General features: G+C 40.4%; 1 protein-coding gene across 1 annotated transcript; it reads right to left on the bottom strand.

Annotated features, from left to right (window-relative positions):
• Positions 1-3,645: 3,645 nt before the first annotated feature.
• Cpsf5 (cleavage and polyadenylation specificity factor subunit 5) lies at positions 3,646-16,978 on the bottom strand. The gene is made up of 6 exons (XM_065217322.1): positions 16,824-16,978; positions 16,617-16,755; positions 16,422-16,547; positions 15,693-15,858; positions 4,054-4,168; positions 3,646-3,984 (listed from the first exon to the last, which is right to left on the bottom strand). The coding sequence occupies exons 1-6, from the start codon at positions 16,946-16,948 to the stop codon at positions 3,963-3,965; spliced, it is 693 nt and encodes a 230-aa protein (XP_065073394.1). The 5' UTR covers positions 16,949-16,978; the 3' UTR covers positions 3,646-3,962.
• Positions 16,979-17,260: the final 282 nt, after the last annotated feature.

Genomic DNA, 17,260 nt, shown 5'->3' with positions numbered 1-17,260 from the left:
ACCCAGCCGGTCATTGGACCGAATGATAAATTGAACTTGGAAATTAAATTAAAAAAAAAGATCCAATGAATAACATTGAATCTCAGAAAATTTTAAGATTTTAAGACTAGACCAGATTTTCAATTTATTTTTTATTTTTAGATTTCAGAGGATATTCTAGAGGTAATTCTAAAAAAAATCTGAGGAGAAGCTCCAGGTAATTTTGAGAAGTATTTCAAGAAAATTGTAAGGAGAAATAAAGGTAAATTCCAAGGTAAATCTGAAGAGACTTTTACGGGGATTGTGAGGAGAATTCCAGAGAAGTCTAGAACAATGCAAAGAGATTTTTGAGCATATTTTTAAAGAATTCTGAGTAGCGTTCCAGGAAGATTTAGAAGAATGTTCTAAGAGAATTTCGAGAAGAATTCTAAGGGAATGGATTCCTCAGAATAATTTCAAGGACATTCTAAGTTGTTCTGTCAAATGATTTTAAGGAGAGTTTCAAGAGAATACTGAGAATTAATTCTGATGGGACCTCCAAGATAATTTTGGGACAATACTTTGGGAAACCTCGGATGAATTCCAGGAGCATCCTGAGAATACTGACTACATAAGAAACTTCAGAATTTAAGAAATTACGAGAATGCCGAAGTAAGGAATGAATTTTTATTTTTTCTTTATTTAGGAGATTTTTAGCCGTAGGCTAGTTCATCTCCGTGGGAATGAAAAAGTATTCTATGATTTTAAAAGTTACAAATTTATTAAAACTTTTGAGATATCGAAGTTCATCAAAACTCAAGTGCCTGAGGCTTGATATTTTTGGTAGGATTCTCGCTGCAATTATTTAGAACAATTCTAGATAGAGCTGGAATTAGAACGGAACAGCTTTTGTGAAAAATGACTTCTCTCGATGATTTCTCAAAATCGACATCACCATCGAGTAGGGGATGTCTTCCCCTACTCGATGAATATATTGGTTTGTGTAGGCATGCCTTGAAGTCCTAGAAAGCAACTAGAGAAGTCATTGTTTACAACGGCTGTTACGCCCTAATTCCAACTCTATCTGTATGGATTTCACAAACAACCTTGGAACTCCATGGGTGCTCAACCAAAATGTCAGTTGAGCATCTCATAATAAATTGTCCTGCACATCAAATCTTCCGAGACCAATACGGTATCGGTCTCAGCGTCAGAGACGCATTATCCAATGACCCAGACAGGGAAAGATCACTTCTCGACTTCCTTAAAGACACCGGCTATTATCTATCTACGTAGAACCCCGCAACGAACAATGACACGACAACGGACGAACAACGCCAGGCTTCTAAATGACATGACAAACGAAAGAACAACCCGCAGGCTTAACAATAAAAGTTTTTCCACAGATGGGTCAACCATAAATGCTTCCACTGGATTTGGTGTATTTAATCAATTTCATAGCGCCTCCTATAAACTGCAAAAACCATGCTCCGTATACGTTACGGAACTCACAGCCATGTTTTACACAGTAGAGCGAATTGCCTCACTACCTTCTGATAATTATTTCATTTTTACGGATAGTCTCATCGGAGGCTAGTCGTTCAACGAAGCCGATGAAGCACTCCTCGTATTTCCTGCCTGAAATACGATCTATACTATCACCTTAGCTTGGGTCCCATCTCATTGCTCAATTCCGGGTAATGAGAAAGCGGACTCGTAGGCCAAGGTGGGCGCTATGGAAGGCGATATTTTTGAACGACAAATTGCCTTCAACGAATTTTTCTCCATTGCTCGTCAGCAAGTCCTCATCAGTTGGCAACAAAAATGGAATGATGGTGATTTGAGAAGATTCTATTCTCCCACAGGTGTCGAACAAACCATGGTTCAAAGGGTTGGACATGAGCCGCGGCTTTATACGCTTTATGTCAAGGCTTATGTCCAATCACTGTTCGTTAGACTCGCATTTCTATCGAATAGGGCTCTCAGGCAGCAATTCATGTGCGTGTGACAGTGGTTATCATGATATCGAGCATGTTCCTTACACCGTCAGATCTGAGTTATCCACATCCCTCAGGGCCCGAGCAAAACAACCCGCGATATCCGTTAGAGATGTCTTGGCTAGCTGAGATTCCGATTATTTGAATTTAATGTATGTGTTTTTAAAACAGATAGATCTGAGGATTCAGTAGTTAGTGCCATCTTGTGTTCTCCCAAGTTGTTACCTGCCCATCGGTGCACCCCAATGTTTGTCTTTTTCATCAGTATGTCGCTTAGTTCGAGATCAAGAATACATTGCTCTCCAAACCTTGTTTTCAATCCCTACCCTGCCATCCATTTGTTACAGTTTGTTACCCCTAACCTCGAGATAGCCTGGAGTAATCGGTCCACGCTTAGTTAGTTTTAAGTAATTTTGTTATCTAAACAATGAATATCGGCTCTATAATAAAGGAAAAGAAGAAGAAGAACTCTATATAGAAATGACAAAGTCTTTTTCTTGACAAATGCATGAAACTCTGGGACATTGCAAACATTGTTTAGATCTCAGACTTAATTTTTGGTATCTAATACTAAGGGAAAGTTAAGAATTTCGAGTTTGAAGAAATATTCAATATGCCGAACTTTTTCTTAACAGAATTCAATTAATAAAGGCAACTAGGCAACAACAATCATATTTAAGGATCAAATCAAATTCGAGGTTATTTCCCGGCTGTTTTCGATTCCCAGTTGTCGTTCCGGTTTTCTCGGTAATACCCTTTTCCCGTAAACTTAAGCTCGCCAATGCAAACCAAAAACACCATCGTATCGTGTAGGATGAATTTTCCCGTCTATAATTGTCTTGGAAGTTTTGCCCAGAACTATGTCCGAGATCTCCCGTAAATTCTTCGGAAAATTCACTTTGAATTCTCCTTAAAATTATCTAATTTTTTTTAGATGCACTCCTCGGAATTTCCTTAAAAATTTTCGCAGAATTTCTTTTGGATGACACTCTCAAAATTCGATTCCCTTGGTATTTTTCACGAATCCTGGAATCCTCTTCACAATCGTCCTGGAACTGTTCACTGAGCTACTAAAAAATACTCTAAACTCACACATTTGACTTGGAGTTCTAGTTCAGAACTCTCGTAATCGAGTTCTTCCTTAAACTCCCTGGGAAATTTTCTCTTAAATACCTTGGTGATTTCTTTAAGGGGAAGCAGACCGCTCCGAAAAAAAAATTACGTTTTGATTTTTCTAAAAATATTGAAAAAAAAGTATCAAAAATCTAAAAAAATCACATTTTTTCTAATTTTTTAAAGAAATTCACGTGCAAAAACATGTTTTATAAGTCATTATGGCATAAAGTTGGACTCAAAAAACCACAAAACATCAACTTTTCGGTTTTTCTGAGTCCAATTTTTTTTCATGATGGGATAGAAAATTTTTTTTTTTTGCATGTAATTTTTGACAAAAATCTAAGGAAGAAACTGATTTTCTTGGATTTTTGATAATTTTTCCCAATATTTTTAGAAAAATAAAAACGTACCGAAAATATTTTTTTATTTTTGGGCCGGTGAGCTTCCCCTTAAATGACTGTGTTGTCAAGGTCCAAAATCATATTATCAATATCCCGTTCCACTGCTCACCCTGACCCATCAATGTTTTCTCTATACGTTTCGTTCCGACCAAAAAAAAAACAATCGATCCCGCTAGACGTACAATTCCTCTTGACTTTAATTTATGATCGTACTATCAAACGCTGTTTGTCCAATATACCGGCAGCGTTGACCAATCGGGTGAAAGATTGTTCTGGTTCTATTACTTAAAAATCAACGCATCATTCAGCACTACTACTAACACTGTCAACACACGCATACACTAGAGATGGATCCCACCTTCGTTACACATCCCGGAAGTAGCTACCCTTCGACGGGGCGCATTGGGAAAGAGGGAGATCTGTTTTAGCCGTGAGAATCAATCCAGGTTTCCAAAAGATCTCATCTGCCTCTCGGCTGCTTCGCAGCACCTTACATGTAGATGAAGTTGAACCTGTTGGGGCGAAATAAGTGTCGAAGTAGTTAATCAGCTGAAAAGGCGATTAGGAAATAACCAACTTACCGGCACAGAGCCTGCGGCAGGGAGGATATTATCGGTCCATATCCTTGCGAGTTGTCATAGAGCTCAAACAGCGGAGCTGCCACTAGCTTGTAGTTCTTGGGTACGGCAAATAGCGCTGTTAGGGGAAATTATAAAGGAGATTAGTATCCCTGTAATGAAGGACAAAAACTGAGACTCAGTGAACCATTCTTATCAATCTAAATCCTAAAGAAAAAGGGGCGTTCTTTCCTTTTGAGCGATGCTATTATTACCTACACTTGTTGTACAGGCTTTCTCTATAAAAGCTACATGAAAGTACAATTTGGTAGAAAATTTCTTACAACGATTTACAAAAAGATGGGTACAAATTTGGCTGCTCCCATGATTATCGTTTTATAATCACAGTCGTATAAAATATAGAAGAACGTAAATTTATTATATCCTAGCTTGAGTATACATTCTTATTACACAATTACTTTTCTCAATTTAGTATAAGTCAGGTACAATATGTGCCGATACAATCAAGAACGAAAATTCTTGTTACATTCCAGTTACAGTTCTCTTCTAATGCTTTTTCAATAAAATCTACTTATTGACAAAAGAGATCTAGAATGCGACAAACGACGGAAGAAGTTTGCTTTGTCGATAAAAAAACATAAATTGAAGGAAAAGCTTTACAATCGGCTAGCTTCGACAGGACTTTCGAATTACAAATCAGTTTCTAAGTAGGTGAATTTCAATAGTTTCATTCCTAACCATAAAGATTCTAAACAGTTTTTTTCTGAGTTCTGATTGAGATAAGATAACAATTCAATTTAAATGTGAATAAGTTGATAGCTTTTTTTTAATTAAAAAAAAAACAACTTTATCGAAACTGTCATTTGATTGGAGTATTCCCTGAACAATAAAGCGGAAACGTTCTGCCGTACCAATTTACAAAATTAGAAATAAATAGAACAGCAAAATGTGGCAAAACAATTGGTTGCGTGAACGTTTCCCCTTGACATCAAATAAAATATTATTCTACTACTTTTTAAACACCGCGCCAGCACCATATTCTGAACATTCGCATAGCTTCGACTTACCTAATTTAATACCTGACTAGGCGGGGGAGGGGGAAGGGCATAATGAGCACCTTAAGCAATATACACATTTTTTTTGAGACTTAATAAATAACATTTAATATTTTAGGTTTCTATATGATGCTTTTCGTTGCTGATCTGATGATTAAATGTGTGAAATAAGTTGATTTGGACATTCAAAAATTCCTTTATTCATATTGGTTGACAATGTTCACATATTTTAGAGATACGTGGTGTGTTGAGCACCCCCGGGGGCATAATGAGCATAACTGCAAAAACGAATAGAGGTGGTACTTTTTAATATTGTATGTGCTCTAATGATAAGTAAACAATTCATAAACCTATAAGGATGGAAGAATCGTTTTGTTTTAGACTACAAAAAAAAGATAAAGATTAAATTCTTATGAAAAAACACAATGGTTGCAATTGCCATTATTGTAGCCACCCTTTCTTCCATCTCTGGACTATTTTTTTATGTGCCCATTTCGCCCCGTCTAGAACAATTATACTTAACTCATTATACGTAAAATACATACGAAATACTGTTCGTCACAGGGGGCCTTATTACGGGTATCACGGTGATAAGGAAGTGATACTCAGAATAAGAGCCGTGGTTGCCGTACAAATCAAATGGGAATCACTTCACCGTGACGACAAGTGACAAGTTTTCACCGTGAAGTGACATCCGTAATAGGGTAGAGAACTACTATGGCCTAATCGCCCATTTTGGGTCGAGCAGAAAACATCAAAGTTAACAAGTCAATTGTGCGTTTGGTACGATACTTTAGCTTATAAGCTAGGAAAGAAGTCAATGAGAACGCGTGATATGAAGGTTTGCACCCATTATTCCCATAAACAAAAGAAGCGCTCCGACCGAAACGATTTTTATCTTCATCCGATAGGCCGAAGTGAACTTATTGGCGTTTCAATGGCGTTACAATGCGTTAGGCCGAGTTTGGCGTTAGACTTTTAACAATATCTCAACGATTGGTTTCTCTTTATCAAATCTTAAGGTACGTACGGAAAGATAAATAAATTTGGAAGCCATCAGTAATAATAACATTCCGTTTGGTGCTAAACTGCGCTAGTTTAAGAAATACTAAGTGCGGGTTGTGCTTAATAGGCCGGAAATGGGGTAGTTAACCCTAAGCCCCAGGATGATCAACAACTAAATATTAATTGTTTGGATGCATAAATGACGTAGTATTTGAGGGGAGGGGGGGATTAAAATGATGTGACCGGTCATCTATTAGGTTTAGCAAAATATGCTACGAGAGGGAAGGGTGATCTAAAATTGATCAAAAATAAGCTACGTCATTCATGGATGGTCCCTTGTAAGAAATTAAATACCAAAATCTCGATGAATATTTCAAATGGTCCTATCTGCTTTGATCGATTCTCTTCATCGACTTTCTTTTTCGTCAATAACTCAGCTGCAAAACCTTTCCCTGTTGTATTTGACGTTTTGGACGCTAGAAAAGAACCTTCTTGATCAAACTAGATGGTAGAATTAGCGCGAAATCTGTTTGCATAGCAGTGGTTATGAAAAGAGAAAGTCGATGAAGAGAATCGATCAAAGCAGATAGGACCGTTTGAAATGTTCATCGAGAAATCCAAAAAAATAGTTACACGAACAGTGGAAAACAATTAAAGTTATTAGTTGAAAAGACGAGAATCATTCTTATATTTTGAATATTGCTTGTTTGCATTAGCGTACACGGAGAACAAATTATAGCAGACACAATTATTTTTCCGGTCAAAATAACTATCTTGTTCAATTGTTTTAGAGATAACCCGAAACTATAGTTGATTTGACTATATATAGAGGGCAACAACTATAGTCCATAGTTGGCTCCTCGGTTGGCTCAACTATATTTTTCAGTAGATGAACAAACGTCAAACTCCAAAATACAACTATGCTTTAGTTGATTCAAGAAAACTATTGTTAGGAAAGCAACATTTTACAATGTTTATTAAACGAACTGCTCTTCATTATCGACATATCAAGGAAGTTTGTTTTGCTTCTTTATCGATCTCAAAAACACAACTGCAAAATCATAAAAAAAAGTGACTAAGAACATTCATCTTAGATTTGAACCGTGTTCATCTGCGTGAGAGCCAGCTATCTTATCGCCTGCTCTACGCATCACAAGTTAAAAGTGTGTGGATTTATGATGATCACTTGAAACCAAAGTATATAAATAAATTACATTTGGCGGTTGTTATAATTGATCAAAGTTATAGTTGAATTGAGTATAAGATGAACAGTTGAATCTATTAGGTAGATATGATTGGGTTGACGGTCGAATTAATGTTGAAATAACTATAGGTTTCTTTCAAATAACAATATTTTTCCATGTGAAAGTAACTATTAGGATTGTTATCTTAACTTAACGAATTTGTTCTCCGTGTAGGGCAGGATGGTGCAAAACGCGCCGTTTAAGCAAAATCGTCAATTGCTGGCGTGTGGAAGCTAAAATCAAGAAGAAAGTATGTTTTCTACGAAGATCAAGTGATTTCGTACTACAAAACGATGAATTATCATGATTTTCAAGGTATGTATTTTATAAATTGGTTCCAAAATGATAGCGGGGCAAAACGCCTGATTCATGGTGCAATATGCATTACAACATTGGGGTAAAATGCACCGCATGGTAGGCAAACCATATAACCCCTGCAAGTAGATAATGCAATGGGATGAGGTATTTCAAATGATTATTCCTTTATGTTACATCAGAAATAAGGTCTCAATAGAGTGTTAAGCTGTGATTCCTGAAGTAAAACATCTAAAAAATATACGAAAAGTGAATGCGTTATTTTTTTTGCGATAAATGCGATAAAAGCTTAATTTGTAGTCGACGATTTTAACAACTGTGTCAATTGCACAAAATGCTATTATTAAAGGAATCAGTATGTCAATATATGATTTTATGATGAAGAATTATTTGTGAAACCTCCAGTTGAAAACAAACACAATCCGTTACCCGTAAAATGCATCTGAGGAAAAGTTATTACTGTTTTTCTATAAGTGGGCATTTTAACCCAGGGGTGCATTATGGGCTGTTCTCTCTTTCTGTGTAGTATTTTTTTTTCTCAAATAATGTTCTATATTAGACAAAAAGGGGATGCTCAAATCACTCCGTATGCTACTTATGCCCCTTCCCTCCCTACCTGTGTGAAACTGTACGAATGATTAAAGTAATTAAGTCGCCCTTGTAAGATTTTTTTTCATTAGCGGAAACGAATGCCTACACTCTCCTTTCCATGGTAGAACAGGTGATCCACTACTTTTCGGTCCGTTTCATGTTTGTTAATCTACCATTAACAAGTAGGTACTTATTTAAGCTTATTTGTGTGCTCAGAATTCAAGTGAGCCACTATTGAATAGCAATTAAAATACTATTGCTTTTAAACCAAAAAAATGTTTTAAAGGAGTTGATAATTTTGGACTGTATGGAGTATCTTATGCTCTAGCACTTCTTTCAGTAACATATTTTGCATCTAAAAACAAGGTTAAATTTTCTAGGAAGGAAAGAGCTACTTTTCTATGTTGTTTGAGTTTTTCCATAGTTGTTAATTAAGTTGTTTAGCTTCGAAAAAATATACCGATTTGTATACGTCATCTGATAGAGCTTCACTTTCTGAGCACAACGATATTTTTATCGATCCCGCAGACATTCATCTCGATTTTTAAATCAGTATTTAAATTTTTGATCGATGACACTAAATCTATTCGTTGACAGCTTGCTCCCATACAAAGTCCCACCAAGGGGCACTAAAATGGTGATTTTTGCTAATGTAATCGTACTTATTTAAAATAGTTCCAGTGTACCAAAATTGATGAAATTTTGGATTTCGGTTCCATTTTTTAATGCAGATAACGAATATGTATTTACCTCAATACCACTAAACAATTCAATTAAGGAGGTTAGAAGGAAAGGGGTGTAAGTGACTTTGCTCGATTCTCTTTCCTTAATAATTCAGCTGCAAACACATTCCTTGGTTCGTGTGCCATTCTGGATGCTAGATGAGAATCTCCTTTATCGAACTAGGGGAAATAGATGTAATGTCGGCCTAAATGCCCCTAATTTGGGCCCATGCATAGCTTCAGCAATCGAGTAAATTTTCAATAGCGACCAAAAATAGCCATTAGTACCGTCCCAATGACGCGTTCATCTATATAAAATTGATAAATAGCAGATTTTTAGCGACGGGACCAATCTTAGATCCCTAGGCCAACATTAGAGCCATTTCCGCTATGTGGCAGAAATAGCGGAAAATCTGTTTATAAAGCTGTGGCTATCAAAAATGAAAGTCGATTAAGAGAATCGATCGAAGTCACTTACAGCCCTTTCCTTATAACCTCCTCAGCTAAAAAGCTTTCTAGAGGCACAGGTTGCGAAAAAAGCACAATTCCAATCATCTGTAGCCCTCAAATAAGACAGTACTGTCATCTTGATCCATCCTGAAAATCTTCTAGCAAGTCACAGACTAGGTTTACCATTGTGCCGGATTTAGCTGGCAGTGCCGCATTTTTTTACTAGTCACCCTAATAAAAAATTACCGGGGATCAGTGAAAAGTTATCTAATCCAAAATCTCGTAGTGTTTACTGTTGTGTTATTGTCGATACCAGACGCTCTGCAGAATCCAACTCCTCCTTGCGTATTACAGCATCTCCACCGCTGTTTCTAAATTAGTTTTGGAAACTGAGTCAGCATGACTTCCGCCTGTGACCAATATTATTCACCTGAAATGTGCGGCACAAAATTGAACAAGGCTTTTCTGAATATTGTCCGCACTAGCCCGAACTTGTTTTGGATGTTCAACGAGTGCGCGAAGCGCGGTTCAAAACTGCTCTTTCGTCGTTTGGTAGTGCGATTAATTCTATCACCGAGAGACAGGAACTTGCACACGCTAAGCTTAGGAAGAAAATGGCTAAGCAAGGACAGCAGATCGCTAAACTATCGACGCATTGACAACTCCAACACACTTGGGTTCCGGCGATCTTATGCGTCAACAGCCATTAAAACGGCGCCGCGATGATGACTCGCACACCAGCAAGCTACTTGTTGGTGGTACTAAAGCAGTAACGGATGACAATGCCTTTACCGAGGTCATTACTGTCCTTGAATACACCGAGCTTGTACAAATCCTAGCGTAAATCGAAATCAATCGATTGTGTACAGTGCGATGATCCGATTAAGGTTGTGCCGCTAGTAAAAAAGGACCCGATATCAGCCGTATGAGCTTCTTCTCGTACAAAGTCGGACCAAAGTCCCAAACTACGCGAAGTTGCTCTTAAATCGGATACATGGCCGAAAGGAATTTTGTTCCGTGAATTTGAAGACGGTTCAAAAAACGTGTGGATGCCTCGGTTGAATACGCCTACCATCACGATCTCTCCTGTTCCGGGATCTTCCGAGTTCTCAACTCCCATCTCCGGACTAGACCCAGTATGCAGATTCAGAATTGGATGCCGCGTTGTGAATTGGAATGCTGTAAACCAGACCGCACTGCCTGTCGCATCAACTTACCTTACCAATCAGACTAAGGCCTTGTTGTCCTCTGCTGTCCGAAGAAGTCGTCTCCACTCTACTCGATCCATGGCCACACTTCGCCAGCCTCGTAATCTGCGAAGGGTCCGCAGGTCGCCTTCTAATTGGTCAATCCACCTTGCCCGCTGCGCGCCTCTTCTTCTTGTTCCTGTTGGGTCGCTTTCTAGAACCATTTTCACTGGATCGTCGTGCGGCATTCTTACAACGTGTCCAGCCCACCGTAGTCGCCCAATTTTTGCAATGTGGACGATGGATGGTTCTCCCAGCAGCTGGTGCAACTCGTGGTTCATTCGCCTCCTCCAAGTTCCGTCATCCATCGGCACTCCACCGTAGATGGTACGCAACACCTTCCGTTCGAAAACACCAAGGGCGCGTTGGTCCTCCAAGAGCATAGTCCAGGTCTCGTGGCCGTAGAGGACCACCGGTCTAATCAGCATCTTGTAGACAGTCAACTTCGTGCGGCGGCGAATTTTATTCGACCGGAGCGGCCTCCGGAGTCCAACGTAAGCACGATTCCCTGCCATAATGCGTCTTTGAATTTCCCCAAATACACGAACTCATCGACCACCTCGATTTCGTCACCGTCAATCTGAACTCGGGGTGGGAGGCTAACATTGTCTTCCGTAGAACCTTTTCCTTTCATGTATTTTGTCTTTGATGCGTTGATGGCAAGTCCAATCCGCCTAGCTTCAGCCTTCAGCCTGATGTACGTTTCCGCTATCGTCTCAAAGTTCCGTGCCATGATTTCAATGTCATCGGCGAAGCCTAGAAGCTGAATGGACTTCCTGAAGATCGGGCCACTCGTTTCTATCCCAGCTCTTCTGATCACACCTTCTAACGCGATGTTGAATAGCAGACACGAAAGTCCATCACCTTGCCGTAACCCCCTTCGAGATTCTAAGGGACTCGAGAGTGTCCCCGATACTCGAACAACGCACATCACTCGATCCATCGTCGCCTTGACTAATCGAGTCAGTTTATCCGGAAATCCGTTCTCGTGCATAATCTGCCATAGCTGATCTCGATCGATTGTGTCGTATACGGTTTTGAAATCGATGAACAAATGATGTCAATCCAACCTTTCACCCTTTTTGTAGATTGGGATACGACACCTTCCATCCACTCCTCCGGTAATATATCCTCCTCCCAAATCCTGGCAATTACCCAGTGCAGCGCTCTAGCCACCGTCTTTTAACAGCTCACTTGGTAGTTGATCTACACCAGTTGCTTTGTTGTTCTTCAGCCGACCGATCTCCTCCTCAACTTCTTGAAGATCAGGGGCCGGTAGCCTGTCGTCTTCTGCGCGTGCTCCAAGGTATGTTGCCGTGCCACCTTCGTTTTCTGCTGCTTCACCGTTGAGGTGCTCGTCATAGTACTGTTTCAACCTTTCAATCTCGATGAACATTTCAAATGGTCCTATCTGCTTTGATCGATTCTCTTCATCGACTTTCTCTTTTCATAACCACTGCTATGCAAACAGATTTCGCGCTAATTCTACCACATAGTTTGATAAAGGAGGTTCTTATCTAGCGTCCAAAACGTCAAATACAACAGGCAAAGGTTTTGCAGCTAAGTTATTGACGAAAGAGAAAGTCGATGAAGAGAATCGATCAATGCAGATAGGACCTTTTGAAATGTTTATCTAGCAATCACCTCACACTCGTTCGTGAGACGGTTACCGTCCAAGTCCTTGCACATATCGGCTTGCGGCACGTAGCCTTTGCGCTAACTATTTAGCTTCTCGTAGAACTTCCGTGTGTCGTTTACGCGGTACAGATTTTCCATCGCCTCGCGATCTCAGTCTTCCTGCCGACGCTTCTTCCTTCGGAAAATCGAGTTTTGTCTGTTCCGTGCTTGTCTGTATTGCTCCACATTCAATCTCGTGCGTTGTTGCAGCATTCTCGCCCGTGGTGCATTCTTCTCCTCTACTAACAGTTTGCATTCGCCGCCAAACTAGTCATTTCTTCGGTCAGGGATTGCAGTACCTAGTGCCGCTGCAGCAGAACTACCTATGGCGGAACGGAATCAAAGTCGTTCTATTTCCTGCCATCAGCTTTGTTCGGGACCAGCGGTCGAGTTCGGTGGTGGGGTCTTCCCAACCATCGTCTTTAGGCAAGAATGCATGCATACATTAGTTACAGTAATTTTCCTGATCAGCTTCCGTGTTCCAGTTGAGAAGCACTTCTGATACTGCTCATTTACAACATCCGCTTTACTGTTCGTTCGAACAATCCTAATTCATCTCCGGGACACATAATAGACCGCTCTTTGGAAGCTCCTGTTTCCGTCGTCCTGGACGTGTGGCTGGATATGAATCAGGAGTCCTCCAGCTTGCTTCTACAGGCAAGTACAATCAATATATTGACTATTCACTGCCTGATGCCGATCAAATTTTCAGCAATTCGGACTATGTTAGTCATTTTCATGATGCCTCTCTCTGTAACTCCCAATCCTGGAAACCCGGAACGCGCCGTAGAAAACCCCATGGAAGCCCCCAATCTCCCCGTCTCAGTCCTGCCATCAGCAGCCTTCGTTCGTCATAGTCGTTCCGGATCTGCTGTCGGATGTGGAGAGGGGGTATTCCAACCCACTCACTATGGCGAGTATTCAATCAGGCTTGATGATGGTCAGTTATTACCTGATGTATCTGTAATTTCCAGGGAGAGCAGTCGTTCGATTCCTTGCTGTAAGCTACTACCAAAACGCCGGTGGAATGAATTCTAACGTTGAAGAGTACCGCCTAGCTGTATCGGATCTTTGCTACGATGTAATTCTCCTGATGTAATGGTCCTGACTACGAGGTCTTTCGTTGCGATCGGAATCCCAACAAAAGCCGTAAATCTACTGGTGGAGGTGTCCTTGTAGCTGTCCATGGCGGGTTGGAGGCAAAGGCCATCGAGAATGATTCATGGAACTATGTGGAGCAGGATTGGACAGCCATAAATCTGGGTGATCGCACACTATCTCTATGCGTTCTGTACATTCCACCTGATCGAAACCGGGACAATAAACTCATCGATACTCACTGTCGGTCTGTTTTTACAGTTATCGAAAGTGCCACTCCAGTTGATGAGATATTCATTTTGGGTGACTTCAATCTGCCAGACGTGGAGTCCATCTCATAGCGGGTTATTGTATCCAGATCCAGATAGCTTTGCATTTCAGGCAGGAGCTATTAGCCTTCTCGACAACTACAGCGCAGCAACGCTTTCTCAAATTAACCATTTAGTTAACGAAAATAATCGTAGGTTGGACCTCTGCTTCGTGAGCACTCAGGACAGGGCTCCATTAATTTCCTCGGCTCCTTGTCCACATCACCCTTCTCTAATTGTCACTGTTGAGGACAAACTAGTGCGTGATTTCGACGATTATCCTGCTGCGGTTTCTTATGACTTCCGTGAAGCTGACCAGCAGAACATCCGGATGACGTTGAGGCTGCAGTGCAAACCTTTTCACATGTCTTGGCATATGTCTTTGACAGACACGTCCCGAAAAGAACTCACCACAAAGTTTCTCACCCTCCCTGGTAGACGAGAGAGCTACGTAGGTTTAAGTCAAACAAGAGAGCAGCATTGAGAAGATTTACGAAGTTTACTTGGGTATCTTGGATTTGCAGCTATCATTCAAGCGCAACACATTGCATATGTTGTCGATAAGGTGTCAAGAAGCTTAGGGTTCATTTTTAGGATAGCTAAAAACTTCACCGACATCTACTGTCTAAAATCTCTCTATTGTTCGCTTGTTCGATCGACGCTTGAGTATTGTTCAGCGGTTTGGAACCCAAACTACAACAACGGTACACCGGGAATCGAATCTGTTCAACGTCGCTTTCTTCATTTTGCGCTACGTAGATTGCCTTGGAATGATCCGTTTCGATTACCCAGTTGCGAAAGCCGTTGTCAACTTATCGACCTAGAACTTCTCCGGACTAGAAGGGACACCAGCAGAGCCATAACCGTGGCCGAGGGACGGACAGATTGCGAGGCTATCCTAAGGCAAATTGACCTGAATGTTCAACCCCGACCGCCTCTACGTCACACAAGTTATGGAGCATACGGTGCGATTTGCGGACTGCAGAGGGTATTCAACAGAGTTGCATCTGTCTTCAGCTTTCATCTCTGCCGTGATGCACTGCAAAGAAATTCTGAGCAGTGCTGTAGGAAATTTCGAGAAAAAAATCCCAGGGAAATCGAAGAAGAGATTTGAGAATATTCCAAAGAGGAATTCTAAGGTTAAATTCATGTAAATTTGGGGCCTCATGCTAGTTGTATCCCCCAGAAATTCATGAACACCTAATTAAATATCTGCTCGTCAACAGTCCAATCACGGGCTATTTGACAACCCAATCAAGACCAACAATACAAACGGTCTCAACTGCTTTCGTCAACAAAACTTTCGCACTTTCTTCGCGAATCAGAGCATGCCTTCGTAAACCAACAACACATTTGATAGGAGAACCCGCTAATGTTATTCGTTTGCGTATGGCGAGCTTTAATCCACGATGAAGGGGTTATTAAACTTTTGATTACAAAGGCTGCTCAAGTCCCTTTCTAATGTTGCTCCTGCAACGAGAGAACAAAATAAAAAAAAATAAGGCGCAAACCGCCAGCAAGAGTAATTAGAACATCATCGAAACGTTTCATTTTCCCGCTTAAATTGTACCCAATAACCAGTTACCCTTGTACCGCCCTACTACAACAACGCGTGCAAAAATCATGTAACAAAGTGCGTATCAGTAAACTACCTACAATTTTCCCAGATGCCAATATTCAATTAATTAATTTAGCTTTATTTAGGAGGCTTTCAGCCTTAGGCTGGTTCGCCTTCCAATATTCAACAAATTCGATTGCTTTGTTCAGAACATGGTGCTTACGCGGTGTGAATCGCTTCTCGAAACACAAAACAATAAAAAAAAAAAAAAAAAAAAAAAAAAAAAAAAAATAATAGTACACGGCCTTATATAGTTCCTACAATTTAAAGTTTTACTGGGATTATATAAAAGCATGTCATACAAAACATTACCCTTCTCGTGCAGTTGTACCAGAAACAGCCGCTTGTGCTCCTTCGGCTTCGTAATGTGCGGCGGAATGTACGGGTACTGCGGTGGCTCAAAGTTCGGCCGCCACCAGTTGCCGATAGTGTCCTCGACGATCCAGTCCTGCTTGACGCCATCCTGCCGGCCTAGAGTCTAATCGATGATGATACACAACATAACACATAGGTTCGTGGGTTCACACAGTTTATGAATAATAGAGAGAGACGGAAAGAATACACAGAATGGTGTGTTCGGTTTGTTTGTGAGGATTTTGTTTTTGTTTGTTTGTTGTGGTTAGTTACAATTTGTTTCGTTTGATTTTCGTGGGAGAACAATAATAAAGAATAGAAATGTTAACAATTCAGTGTTCAATATTGAAGAAATGATTTAGTCAAATCGTGTATCACATCAAAATTATCCACTTACAAGATATGACTAAATCATTGACAATCTTCTCTTGATTTGTGTTTCTTCCTGGACAAAAGTTACAATTTGGATTACACAGTAACAATTCACAAAACAGTTCTGACCATTTTCTGTATAATCGTTTCCGAAGAAACTAGTCGTACATTCTTCTCTTGTTCCAGTGGAAAGTTACAATATTCTTACAACTTTCATCTTAAGCGATAGTTGATACAATCTTCTCTTACAACTATCTCCTGGATTTCTCAAAAAGAAAAACGAAAGGAAATAAGTGTTCAAACATTCCGACTTACCTCTGTCAGTAATCGTTTGAGTCCTTCGACTTCGTCCTCTCCGGCGCTCAGTTCACCACCGGGTAGTTTAAAAAAAGTGGTTCCCAACTGTAACAGCAGAACGTGGGGAAGACCGTGTTCATGGACCTAAATATTGAAAATAAATCAACTTAAATTTAAATTTCAAAGGCGCAAATCCCAAGCAACGCATCATACCAGCAGCACTCCTTCCACCGAACGTCGCATTCCAATTTTATCAAACTCATCACGCATCCGCTGGAACCGGGCCGGTACGGAGGGATCTTTCTCAAATAACGGTTCTTTTGTGCCGAATGTGTAATTTGTCAGCGGATACCTACGGAACAAACAAAAATAATGATCATGACTGCCGACGACAAAAATCCACCCACAAGAGATACTTACAAATTGATCGTCCTATTCAGCGTCATGGACTGGTTGGTCTGCGGTTTGCTGATGTCGTTCATCGTGCCCTGGCTGGTACGCTTCGGCCATCCGGAGCCGGTTTTGTTTATGGACTGGGTAGCCATCTTTGATTTTCACTCACACACAGGAGCCAGCGCCACGGGAATTCGGCTCCTAACTGGGATATTTTACGTTCCACGTATGGCCGCGGTACTAGACTTTCGATTAAAATACAATTTAGACTGGAATTTGCTAAACTCTACCGCTAAATATCGGAAAAACTTTGCTCACTAAACGAAGCGGCTTGGCTCACTTTTTTTTTTTTCGTTCTACTTGACAGTTTACCGTCACTCGATAAAGAAGAGAGTACCTGCAGGGAAGCTGATTGGTTCTCCCTGTGACTGATGAGGTTTACACGACCGGTGCACAGTGGAACG

The sequence above is a fragment of the Ochlerotatus camptorhynchus genome, unplaced genomic scaffold (assembly GCF_037179485.1).
Source record: "Ochlerotatus camptorhynchus isolate MF236.1 unplaced genomic scaffold, CSIRO-AGI_Acam_v1.1 ptg000074l, whole genome shotgun sequence".
In the NCBI taxonomy this organism is placed as follows: Eukaryota; Metazoa; Arthropoda; class Insecta; order Diptera; family Culicidae; genus Ochlerotatus; species Ochlerotatus camptorhynchus.
Note: the sequence above shows the minus strand (reverse complement) of the source record. Positions and strands in the feature narration are given on the sequence as shown.